This window comes from Perissodus microlepis, chromosome 14, assembly GCF_051167445.1.
Source record: "Perissodus microlepis isolate ML-2025 ecotype Zambia chromosome 14, ASM5116744v1, whole genome shotgun sequence".
NCBI lineage: Eukaryota > Metazoa > Chordata > Actinopteri > Cichliformes > Cichlidae > Perissodus > Perissodus microlepis.
The window spans coordinates 20,758,999-20,771,867 of record NC_140474.1 but is presented as its reverse complement, the minus strand read 5'-3'; the positions used below and the strand labels follow the sequence as shown (position 1 = coordinate 20,771,867).

Genomic DNA, 12,869 nt, shown 5'->3' with positions numbered 1-12,869 from the left:
GTTGCACTGCTGTGTGGCTTTGTGGTGTCTGGAGTTGGTGAGTATGTGAGACTTGAGATTTGTGTGAGGCTAGATTATAAAATGGCAAAATATTTGATGGGATTGCTTGAACCATGATGAACTTGTTGGGGGTTGTCACCCCCTAGTGGTTCACTGTAGATTAAAGGGATACTTGAGTCTGTACTGTTGTACGTTACTATAAATTCCCTTCTTTTCCTATGGCTCCTTGATTTAAAAAATGATGGACACACATGGATTTAAATTAGAAGAAAAACATCCATCCATCCATCCATCCATCCATCCATCTTGCCCTATCCCAGCTGCCATAGGCCGAAAGGTGGGGTTAATCCTCGATAGGTTGCCAGTTACCACATTTTAAAAATGTCTTCTTCTATACTACATGATTTTTACATCCTTCACATTTGTGACATGTGTTTTTCTCCGGGACATCGAGAGCAAGCCTTAAATTTGCAGTGAGGTTGACCCTTGCGGGGAACACACGCATTCCTGTCTTTCATGTCAGAACAATGCTCACAGTAGAAAACCTATAAGTTCTTATACAAACATCAGGTGCTGGAAATTACTCATAAAATCAATTCTCTAAGCACACAGCTGTGATACGCCACGTAGTTTTCTATTTTCATAAATACACTATCTTTATTCCCTATACATCCAAAGGCATTTAATGAATTAAGTCAGAAATCAAATACAATATAGACATTTATTTCTAATCTTCAGTCATCATAAATCTCCTTTGTCCTGATTTGCAGTATTTTAACAATAAAACTAAACTTCAGGTTTTTCCCTTTAATTTGCTCTCACTAGGATTCTTAGCAAAAAGAAAACAAAAAATAGTATCTATAACAAAATATCTGTCTTGAAGTAAAATTAACATCTCAGAAGTGTTGCACCTGCTAAACTAACGACTGGTGCATATTTAAGATTGAAAAGTACTCTCTTGAAGAGATCTCATCTGTCATACAATACTGTGTGTCTATGTAGGTTTTGAACCATCCAGGTGGCAGTAGCTTTGAGTACTTGAGTTGAAGGGAACTGAACTTCTTTTTAGGTTCTTCTGTTCAAAAAAACTAATGGGAAGTCCCAGGTATTTAACCCCCACTGGTGCTGTCACTTTGGAGGTGGTCCTGAGAGTCATTAACCTTCCTGTAATCATGTTTAATTCAATTCAACTTAAGTGAATATTATTTATATTGAACTAAACCAACAGTTGCCTCGAAATGCTTTATATTTTAAGGTAAAAACTCTACATTAAAACCCACAAAACAACAACAACAATGAAATGACCCACTATAAGCAAACACTTGGTAACAGTGGGAAGAAAAAACTTCCTTTTAACAGGAAGAAAACCTCAGAGCAGCGCCAGGCTCTGGGAGGGGCGGCTATCTGCCTCGACCAGTTGGGGGTGAGGGGAGGGAGACAGGACAAAAAACACAGTGTGGAAGAGAGTGGTAGATAAACATGCGAGTCTTTAACAGTCTGTTACTGTTACACAAGCCCAGGTGGCAAAGAGTCACATGGTGTTAGTGTTGTGCTGTCAAGTTTTGGATTCCACTGTTTGCTTTTGGTGGCGGCAGTTTGCGCTTCTTAGTGAGATTGCTGCGGGCATCCTGCCCTGCCAGGAAGTAAAGGATGGGGTCCACGCAGCTGTTGGCACTGGCCAAAGGTCGTGTAATCTTGTAGGCCACACTGGAGGCTTCCACCAAGCTGCAGCTGATCTAGTGAATGGATGCAAATGTCATTCAGCAATCTTTTAGAGTCATCATAACATGTTTATTATTAAAGAAGTGCTTGTCCTCACCTGTGCTGGATTGACCTGCCTCATGTATCTAAAAAAGTAGTAAAGACTCCTGGTGAGGTGGAAAGGGAGGAAACACAGCATGAACGCTGCCAGCACGATGATGATCATCTTTACTGACTTCTGTTTGGACCTCTGGGCTGTTAAGCCTCCTCTTTCCTCTTCGGTTCTTGCTCCAGACCCCCAGCCAGTATCTAGAAGCTTTCTCACCATCAGGCCGTAGCAAACCATCACCACCATGAAGGGTAAGACGAACATGAGCACTGATACGACTGAGCTGTACACCAGGAAGTCATCGAAAAGCTCTGGACTGGTGGTGTCGTGGCAGATTCGCTCGGTGTTCACGTCCCTTACAGAGCAGATAACAGATTGGATTTGTTTCGGATGTTTAAACGACACTCCCCCTGTCTGGCACTCAACCTGAGTAAAAGCTTGGCTGTTCTTTTAAGTGTGTCCCATTAGGGTCACCTAAGATAAGCACAGTACAAAACTGGTGTGCCACAAAAGTCAATAGTCCACACTTAAATGCAATTAGAGACACTTTCACAAAATAAACAAAGACAGAGAAATAAAGTTACAAACATTTAATCACCTAGTTCTTGAAAAGTAGAGAATAGGAGCCTGGCAGAATAACACACAGGCCCACACTGCCACAGACGCCAGCCGGGCCTGGCGGGCGCTGACCCAGTTGAGGGAGCGGACCGGATAGCAGATACCAACGAACCGATGCAGGCTGATGCAGGACAGGAACAGGATGGAACCTGTCAGAGAGGAAACAAAGAATGCTTAGCATGCTTTTTTCATAGACTAATAATTATTAGTATTACTGTGTAATTCTTTGTATTAACTAATAGATCATAAAAAACAAAACAAAACAAAAAACTGTGTAACCAGTGGTTTGCACCTTGTTTATAAACCCTCAGTGTTTATGTTCATGAAGCCGTCTCTTGCGTGTATAATGATGTTCCTACCACTTAAGGTATTTTTTTGACTTGGTTAGATGATGTGAAGTTGATTTTCTTAACAATGGAAATAATTCTGTGATCATCCACTCAGTTATTCATTTGGCTTCGCTGAGCTGACAACTGCATTTAGGCCCCTCCTAAAGCTTTGTTTTTCTCTCTTATTTATTTCGGGTTTATCTGGGTTTTTCAGCCCAATAGTGGCCTCTCTGAATTGCACTGACATCTAAGATTATGATGTAAACCTATAAAATACATCAAGGGAACGGCTGAAAGTCTCCAAACACACACACACACACACACACACACACACACACACACACACACACACACACACACACACACACACACACACTGTATTTCACACCTTATTGCATCATACTGCACTGACAAATAATGCATACTGTATTGCAGCATATTATCTTACAATAAGTCAAGCTCAGCTTTTGTACTGTGCTGTGTGAGTTTGTAGCTTTCCGCAACTGTACCGTATAAATTGGCATAAAACAGGAAGCGTATAAGCTTGCAGAAGGGTTCGCTGAACGGCCAGTCGTTCTTGTCGGCGTAGTAGTAGATGAGGAATGGCAGCGTGAAGATGTACAGGGTGTCACACACTGTCAGGTTGAACATATAAATGGTCGAGGGCTTCCAGCGCTTGGTGCGGAACACAATCACATACAACGCAGTGGCGTTCAGCGCTAGGCCAATCACAAACACCAGGGTGTAGCTGACAGGGAGGAGGATATATTTAAAATCATCATTGAACTGACAGTAGTTGGCACTGAAATTGGTTTGGTTGGTCTTGTTGTTGTCAATGCTGGCCATCTTGATGCTGAGAAGACCTGAGGGGAAAATTGTAGAAAGAAATGAATTAGTTTATCTATCTATCTATCTATCTATCTATCTATCTATCTATCTATCTATCTATCTATCTATCTATCTATCTATCTATCTATCTATCTATCTATCTATCTAGAGAAAAAAAAACTATTAGGCACAAAGGACAAAGAAAATGGTTGTGATTAGAAGATATGACATCAGTTAAAGAGGCCCTGAATCATTTGCTTTGGCATGCTTCAACAGCACATATAGGCAAATAACCAATTGTGATTGCACAATCAAATTAATATAATCCAGCTTGACTCACTTCATTTCTGTAAAATGCACAAGGACATTTCACAGACATTAGTTGTTGCTTTCTTTAATTGTGGGTGAAAGAAGAGAAGGAGCTACTTAAAACCATAACTGATAATTAGACTCTCCTGAAGCTTTTTTTTCCATCCAAAAATATGAATCTCTGTGTAAGCGGTGGCTCTTAAACAGACAGTACAGTTCCTCCACCTGGCCTAAACAACACCGGGACAACTCTGAATAACATATCGGCGATGCAGAGTTTCAAAGTTTATTTCAGACATTGATTCACCAACTTATGTACCAACAACCTTTTTAGAAAATATCTGGTGCAGCTGTGGCCCATGGTGGATTAAAAAAAAGCAAGTTTTGTTTGGGCATGACAAAGTTGTCTAAAAAACCCTCCAGCTGCAAGCGGCAGAAACAGAGGAATAACTTTTTAACTCAAACCAGATTCAGCTTGGAGAGTTTCAGTGGCGTGAGCTGAACATTGCTGGCTCACACAAACTCAGGCCATTTTTCTGTTTATTTGACAAGCTCAAGTTCAGCCATGCAATACAATGGACAGAAAGAGCCTGAAGAAACAGCATGCAACCTTACTAGTTTCTCAGCTCACCGAGGAGTTAACCTGCAGCAGACCTTCCACCCCCTTCCTCTTTCTGATGTTGTTTTGCTCTCTCTGAACCTTTCGTTCTTCTCTCCTTTACTCTTCTAAACAGCCCTGTGTTAAATTTAATCGATAACAGACCCGAGCGTCCATATTTGTAGTTCCTAAGTTTTTGTGCATGCCATACCAAGTTGAGAAGAACTTACCTCTTCGGCAATAAATTCCTTTCTGCTATTTTCTGGTAAAACAGCCGTTCACAAATATCCCCCCCCCCAAAAAAAACCCAAACCCTAAAAAACATATAGCTTATGAAGTAACTCACACCGTATGGGTGCTATTATCCTGACTATCCTGTCCAAAGTATCCTCACATTGTTGTTTGTGGTTGAATGTGTTCCTGGGAGACTGGAGGCAGTGAAAAAGTTGTGAAGACGTATGACTGTTTGACGAGTTGCGGCGTGTCCACAGTGAGTAAGCATCTGGGGCCTGAGGCTAATATGTTAAATATATTCAGTAAAACCAACAGACACCTCGAACTGGTTAAATATTTATGTTTCTCACTTTGGTAAACCTAGAAAGATATATATTTGAATTACTCTTAGTATTATTAAAATAAGAAGACAGATTTTTTTAGCATGAAAAAAGGCCTTAAATGATCTTGTATTATTAGAGCAAGAAATTTGTAAAAATGTAAGCCTGTAAACTGATGACAACAGTAATAATAATAATCATCTTTATTTATAAATATAAGCTGCACTAGTAAAAGTATTTAGTTCACCAACAACTAAATGGGCATTTTGCTTAACATGCCACCCCCACCCCACCCCCCAAATTCCTTAGGAGGAGACATCAGAGGTGTGTCCAGAAGGAGGGTATGGGGTGGCACAAGCCTCAATCAGATTTGCCCTCACACCTAAGGCCTGATTTAGACTCCTGTGTGGAATCTTTGCAGAGACCACAACAGAACCTACTTAAATGACAGACATTGTTGCTGGCGTACGTGCTTGTGCTGGTGCACTACGTGTTAAGTACCTTTTGGTCATGCCCCAGTGTTTTATATGCAGTGTCAGCCAATAGAAACAAATCATTTGAACTTATTTGAAAATTCCCTCGGGTCAGTTTTGATAGTATCAGCAATCACCCTCCATGAGTTTGATGATAATTGTGGGTCCTTGATAATGTGACTGTTATTCTTTTACTGGTAAATTCAAAAACTGTGGAGGAAAAGTAGCCAGAAATGCACATGGGAAATTGGCCATACTGAGGCTAAGTACAATAGTTCTGGGTTACGTTGATCTGACGTGTAGTTGAAGTTATTCACTTGAAATTATTGCTTTTTTCTTTCCTGTGCTATTGTTTTCTGAAGTTTTGGTTAGGCTACTTGTTAGTGGCTCCATAGTGTCTGGGTTTACACATTTGCCTAACAAGTGAACGATCACTGTCTCAGTACCAGGAGGACACAAAAATCCCTTTCAGGGTTGTGTCAGGACATTTATCTTTTGTGAAAATCTGCCAAATCAAATATACAGAGCTGCTTCAGTTAGTTGGGCCATGCACTTAAAAAAGGTGTGTATGCCTATATTTCTTCAATCATTTTCAATGAAGCTGCCAGTGTGCAAACAAAAGTGCCCACTAGAAGCGGCACAATGTCTTCCTTTGTCATTTTCCTGAATTAATTATTATAAATATGTAACAATTAACTAATAATGATCATGTAGCAAAGGGCATAAAACTTATTTCTCTCACATGCCACAATAATGGTTGTTAACCTGTGAAACTAACGATTTTTTGGATTTTGCATTAACAACAAGGGCTGTGGGCTGTGATGAAATGCACGCTGCTGAGCTTTGTTCTAATCTTAACTTTAGTTTAAGATTTAGGCGGTACACCACAGGGGGGCCAGCACACTGTATGCACACTTAAACACCAGTGGGAGCCACTCAGTAGAATAAAATTCCCCTGTTACCACACCGATTTCTTGTTTTCTTGTTTTATGGGCACAGACACATAACAATCTCTTACCTCGGTAAGGCCAAAGAAATGTATGTGCAGAAGCCAAATTATAAAATAAATCACAGATGAAAACAATCCTTGCAGGATCCTAACGTAAAAAATACGATCCATAAGCAGCCATTTTCCTCTGTTCCGCTGTTAAAAAGTTAGGTGTGAACATGAATGTGATTCCTCCGAGTGCGCGAATGTGTGTGAGAGTGTGTTGAAATATACGAGTGTGATAGGTGAGGAAGTGTGCTTAATGTCTCACCTGCTCCAGAAACTTTGTAAATTAATGATTACCTGTACCTTAACCTTGAACATAACACGTAGGAGGCAAGAAGTAAAACGCTCACTTCCTCTGATCTAATTTGTCTTTTCCTCTGTCTTCCAAGCCAGCGGGATGTTCTCGCGCTTCACTCAAGCTTAATTCATAACAGCAAAGGGAACCCAAAAGTTCAGAGACGCCATTTATCCTGTTTCTCCTGCTTGAAGAGTGTGAAAACTTTCCTTCTTTCTTGGTTAATAAGATCCATCATATCAGAGCAAATATGACCCGTCCTTTGGGCCGATGTCTTTGATATAATCTCGTCAGCAAACCCTCTTCTTGCCCACTTGACATTTTACCAACCTCACATGGTGAAGCTGTTCAAACAGGTCATTTACACCTCTGGGCTGTGTTGTTCTTGGGATAGTTAACAACTCTTTAACCTCTGGCTGTGTCCCCTTCACAATTTAAACAGGCTGTTATCCACCCTCTTTTTCAAAAGCCCAATGCTGGCCCTTCAAAAAGGCCCTTTAGCACTACACTTCTAGGAAAAAGTGGTGGCTCGGAGGTTGTAACTGCTCAAAAACAATTTGGATAAATTCAGTTTGATTCACTCTACTGAAACAGCTGTTTGTAGAGTTTCAAATGATATTTTAAAACATGGAGATGGAGGTGAAGTTCTGATAGGTCTGTCTGCTGCCTCTGACATGGTTGATCAGGGTATCCTGACTGAGAGACTTTGAATGTAGGTCTCTGGATTGGGTCTCTTCCTATTTTGTGTCCTCTTCTGCCGCCTTATCTCGTGGCGTTACCTAAAGCTTGGGTAACACCTTTATATTTTATTCTACTTGCACACATCCTCAATAACTTTGAAGACATCTCATACACGCCATTCAAACCCCAGAATGTAAACAAATAACACCATCTGTTCTTCAGAACAATCAGTTGTCACACACACAAAAACCCCTGACACTCTTATGTGTGCCCCTAACAACATTAACTCTATTAATCTTCAGTACTCCATGAGAGATCCTGGTGTTCCTTTTAAAGGAGGGTTCAGTTTTGATGAGCATGTCTTGTTAAAACTTGTTTTTTTTTATCATCTGCAGAACATTGCTCTTTAAAAATATACCGTGTCTCAGTGTGAAATGATTATACACGCTTTTGTGTCATCGCGTCCTCAATCACTCATTATTCATTCGCCTGAGTAAATCATCTCTGTGTTGCTTCCAGCAGGTCCAGAATACAAAGCTTCTCACCAGGTCCTATAAAAGCCCACATGTGACGCTGATTTTATCCCATTTAGACTTGTTCCACATAAACTTTAAGGTTCAATTTAAGATTTCGGTGATCCTTGGCTATATGCTTCCTGGTGAATTAATACATCTATACACGACTACTGGGTCTCTGAGGTCAGCTGATTAGTGGTTGTTGGTGGTATCTACAGTAGGTCCAGGTACAAAAGTACAAAAGGAGACTTTGCTTCAAAGTTGTCGCTACCAAGTTGTGGAACTGGCTTCCAGTGGACTAAGATCTGTGGACACTGTTGATGGCATTAAAAAGGAAGCATAAGACCGACCTGCGTAGACTTGCTTTTATTTAGTTTTACCTATTTATTCCATTAATCACTGTATATTTTTTTTTTATGGGAAAGCTTACTTACTTTCCCAAAAGCTGGACAACTACACAGTTTGACAGGGGTGTGAGCAGAGTGACATGCAATATTGCTTCATGGTGAAGATTTTTGGGTGATTTCCAGTCTCATGTTGCAGAGGCCACCCTGAAAAATAAAGCTAACACAGCTGGCTGGAAGAAGTGATTCAAATTTGTGTCCAACTACTTACAACCGTTTACAACCTGATCCCAGAAGAATAATGGTTCTTCATGTAAAGCTAAAGTTTATGATTTTTTTAAAATTAAATCTTCAAATTCTTTTCTGAATTAATTGATTAAAAATTGTGTAAAAAATGTCCATCCCAGTTCCCCACTATCTTAAAATGACGTCTTGTTTTGTATGAAAAGCGGTCCATGACCCGAGATATAAACTGTGTTATAACGGAAGACCCAGAAATGCAGCAGATTCCTGCATTTGGCCGATTTTTAACCACGTGCAATCACGCCTAATAAAAGCATATAGGCTACGGGCTGCATGCACGCATACTTGCGGGTGCTGTGATACCAGCTGCAGCTGATGCCAACCCTTGACAAGACTTTTATCACCGTTCCCCAGGAGCAATGAACCCAGTGACCCTATTTTACTCTGTCTGCCCCCTGATTTTCTATAGATTTTTTGACGTGCGCCATAATCTACATAATAATAGTGAGTAATCGTGTGGATTAGACGCTTTTTAGGACTCCCTAGCCAAGAAATAATAGGTCATATGCAAAAACGTTTTAAATAACTTGTATATGTAATTTGTCTATTTATTTATTTAAAACAAAATCCCGTTTTTATTCCTACTCCACCATTGATGAATGCGGTTTCTTGTTGCTATGCAGGTCTGCGGGACTCTGCCTCCTGCGCTTCCCCCTATGAGCAAGCTGGAGCGGCTGTAAAAAAACAATGAATAAATAAATAAAACGTTTAAAAATCTTTTTGTCCGACTTATATGCTTTAAGGCAACTTTACTTATATTTTACCGCCAGCACAGGGCGAGAACGAGCAAACAAAAAGAGTATCTCTTCCCGTCCTGATGGCCGTTTTTCATTAATGAGGCACGGGGCGCTGTCCTGCTCTTCCCCGCACGGTGGAGCCCTTGAGCTGAGTTGCTGATGGGGTTCCCCGTTAATATCTTCCTCATCCCTTCCCTCTGCTTTTTCTTCTCCGCCTGTTTGCCTCCCCCTCTCCTGCTCACAAGAGTACAGTAACACACCAGTCCTGTCGTAGTGGCAGCAGCCGACACAAGCGTGTCTCTCCTCGTAGCTCCAGTTTCTGCTCTGCATATAAACTAGCCATTTATCATCAGTCATGGCCGCCGGAGTACAAATTTAACTCCCGTCTTTCCTCCCTGTGGTTCGGAGGGGAGGCTTTTTTTCTTTCTTTTTGTTGGTGTTTGTTTCAGGAAGCAAGAGGGGGGAAAAACATAGAAATATTAGTGCCACACACTGATTTGGATATCCTCTCGGAATTACAATACATCTCACAAGGGAAATACCATTCATGTCAATACTTCAACATGCAGCCGCCGCCGAGGAAGGTGAGTCCGTTATGTTTTTAGTAGGGCTGTGCAGACAATGACAGGCAGATAACAGTGTTGTAAGCTCACGGTTGGATAGCCACGACAAAAAGCTTCCGGTAAAAATAAATAAATAAATACAAAAAAATAAATAAATAAAGGCTAAATTAAAGGGGAGGTCGGAAAGACCCTCGCTAGCCAACATTAGCAAGGACGGCTAGCTGGGTTAGTTGTGAACGTTATTACTGTGCATCTGTCCAGCCGCTGCAGCAGCGTGACCCTCACACGTCAAATAACGTTAGCTAGAAAGCGCTAGGTGGGCTACCGTGAGGCACAAAGCACGACTAAACGGGATTCAGGGGGAGAGACGTGCAGCAGGAATAGGAATAACTTTAAATATGAGCAGTGCTTTTAGCGTTGTGGCAAGTGAGGTGGTTGTTTTTGTTAAAATGTGGACGCTGTGGAAATATGACAACAACCCGCAACCCCCCCTCCACTCCACTCTACTCCACTCTCCTGCCCCAGACAGCACAACAAAAGATTTCGTCTTTTGTGATGATGTCTCAGAGAAAGACCTTCATCAGTCCGTTCAGGGGTCACTGAAGGCAGAGCTGACAAAAAGCCGAGCATACCGAGGAAGGCGTGCAGCCAGAGCCACGCTGACTTACTGATTCTGTATGGGCTGAGAAAGGACGCCTAAAGCGTGCTGTGCAGCGTGTGTGTGTGTGTATACACATGAGGGTGTGATGAAGTTTCTGGTCCACTGCTTTCTGTCTGTGTGTGTGTGTCCTCCTGAAATAGATGCACAAGAGCCAATTTCCCCACTGTGAAGCTCCGCATCAGATTTCTCTTAATTACCACGTATTCCCTCTGTGCCACTTACACCCTGCGTTTACACACACACACACACACACACACACACACACACACACACACACACACATACATACATACATACATACTGTGGCCTCGGACATGCCATATCATGCCTTTAAACCACACACTTGTGCAGGTCTTCGCCTGACTGAGGCTGTACACACTGCTTTCCTGAACCTCCTGTTAAAAATTTTCCAGAATAAAAGCATAATTTACAAATAAATGAATAAAAAATACTCGTGAGTTACCCACTGGCAATAGCGCCGCTACCCTCAGTGTGCACTCAGCCCACAGCATCTCTGCTAGACTGTTGGATACTAATAATTTCTCTCCCAGTGCGGCACATACAGCCCCTTAAGTGTTCTGTCTGTGTCTCAGCACATCTGCTAACAAACATGGAGTCATTTCGGCTCTCTTTTATTCGCCTTATGTGGCTTAAATTAAAGAGGCCTGACAAAGGCAATGCAGTGTCTGCCTATCTAGCTTTAAATCCATAGGTTCGAGAGTGGGTGTGGACGCTGAAGAAGTGTCACTGTTTTGTGGATTTAAAGAATTGGTTAGAACTGGGCAAATTTAGCTGAGCCTGTGAAATTTCAGGCTACACAAGTGTTTTGCAGATGCTTGATTTTGGGGTGAACTTGAACTCTAAATTGACATTAACTGCATCAACGGATGGCATTGAATCTTAACTTTAATTAGTGAAAGCATCTTTGCATCTTTAGACTGGATACATATCAGACAGGGAGGGAGTATATGTGTATTGGTATACATGCTTCATTACTGGGGTGAATCTGACATCCTCACATGTGCTAGAAGGTATGTTTGATTTGGCGGAGATCCTATGCCGGATGCCCTTCCTGACACAACCCTCCCCTTTTATCTTCTGCCTTATTTTAAGGCAGAAGGAAATAGGAAGACCACCGAGAAGGTTAATGGTTGTAGTGGAGGGGGATGCAGCCAAAAGACAAACAATTTAAACTCCTCTTGATATTGTTATCTCACAGCCGGGGATGTTTACGCCATATCTCTTCCTCTTTCCATTTTTGTTATTCATAATTTTCACATTTGCCCTTATTTGACATCTTCTTTTTCATTTTGTAACCCCCGCCCCATCTCTCTATCTCTCTGTCACCATTCCCCTCCTCTCGCCATCCTCTAGGGTTGCCACTGAGTGATAGAAGGTGAAATCAAGTGAAGAAATTTTGCCCTGATTGTAATGAACCACTCCCTCCTTATCTTCAAAGGCACAGCACATGAAAGAAAGGAGCTGTGCTGTGTTTGTGTGTTGGTGTGTGTGCCAGTGTAGTGTGCGTGGCATGTTGTTGATTGTTTTGTCTAGAACAGTCGTGAATTTGCCCACTGTTACTCTGGTGAATAGCCGATGGAATTCACCCGACAATGCACAATGACCTTCACAGCGACTCTGTTGGCAGGAGATGTGTGTGTTTGTGTCTGTGTGTCTGTGTGCATGTCTGTTTTAGCATAAGATGTGTGAAGGAGCCTGGCCACTAAATTGAATTTGATGCACACAGCATCTTTACTAAACACTGCAGTTATGGGGGATGTTAAGAGTATTCTCAGTCACCTCTAACTGCAAAAAATCCCCATACCTGCCTCACTGAAGGTCTCACAAAACCCTGACGCCGACTTTTACATTGATGGGTCATGAGTGGGAGTGTATACAGTATATGTATGTGCTACTTACAGGTTACTTTAGAGTAGGACAGTTGATGGGCAGCTAGAGAATATAGTGCTTTTCAGTATACATCATTTTGAAATCAGTGTCACTCATATTTATTTTTGGCTAATGAAGGCTTCATGGCTTAGATTCAACAAGGTGCTGGAAACATTCCTCAGAGATTTTGGTCCACATGACATGACAGTGTCACACAGTTGCTGCAGATTTGTCAGCTGCACATCCACCACATCCCAAAGGTTCTCTATTGGATTGAAATCTGGTGACTATGGACGGTATTTGAGTACAGTGAACTCATTGTTATGTTCAAGAAGGCAGATTGAGATGATTTGAGCTTGTGACATGG

The 12,869-nt window shown here is 41.6% G+C and overlaps 2 protein-coding genes across 3 annotated transcripts in view; one reads left to right on the top strand and one right to left on the bottom strand.

Annotated features, from left to right (window-relative positions):
- Nucleotides 1-123: 123 nt before the first annotated feature.
- On the bottom strand, nucleotides 124-3,721 carry p2ry2.1 (purinergic receptor P2Y2, tandem duplicate 1). Its single transcript, XM_084951008.1, has 4 exons — nucleotides 3,267-3,721; nucleotides 2,409-2,577; nucleotides 1,820-2,165; nucleotides 124-1,736 (listed from the first exon to the last, which is right to left on the bottom strand). Exons 1-4 carry the CDS (start codon nucleotides 3,601-3,603, stop codon nucleotides 1,542-1,544), a joined length of 1,047 nt encoding a protein of 348 aa, XP_084807134.1. The 5' UTR covers nucleotides 3,604-3,721; the 3' UTR covers nucleotides 124-1,541.
- A 5,882-nt stretch (nucleotides 3,722-9,603) lies between these two features.
- The window catches only part of fchsd2 (FCH and double SH3 domains 2), a 67,988-nt gene continuing 64,722 nt past the window's right edge, over nucleotides 9,604-12,869 (top strand). For both annotated transcript variants that reach the window (XM_084951524.1, XM_084951523.1), the window contains exon 1: nucleotides 9,604-9,972. In XM_084951524.1, the coding sequence (XP_084807650.1) occupies nucleotides 9,952-9,972 (21 nt within the window). In that variant the 5' untranslated portion in view covers nucleotides 9,604-9,951. The remainder of the gene's footprint in view (nucleotides 9,973-12,869) is intronic.

Excerpts from the sequence above, each read along its gene's own strand:
- p2ry2.1 (XM_084951008.1), bottom strand. The coding sequence starts at position 3,603 with ATGGCCAGCATTGACAACAACAAGACCAACCAAACCAATTTCAGTGCC. Across the intron at positions 2,578-3,266 it reads GTTTTATGCCAATTTATACG|GTTCCATCCTGTTCCTGTCC; the intron begins GTACAGTTGCGG and ends CCTCTCTGACAG. Across the intron at positions 1,737-1,819 it reads GGCAGGTCAATCCAGCACAG|ATCAGCTGCAGCTTGGTGGA; the intron begins GTGAGGACAAGC and ends TCCATTCACTAG.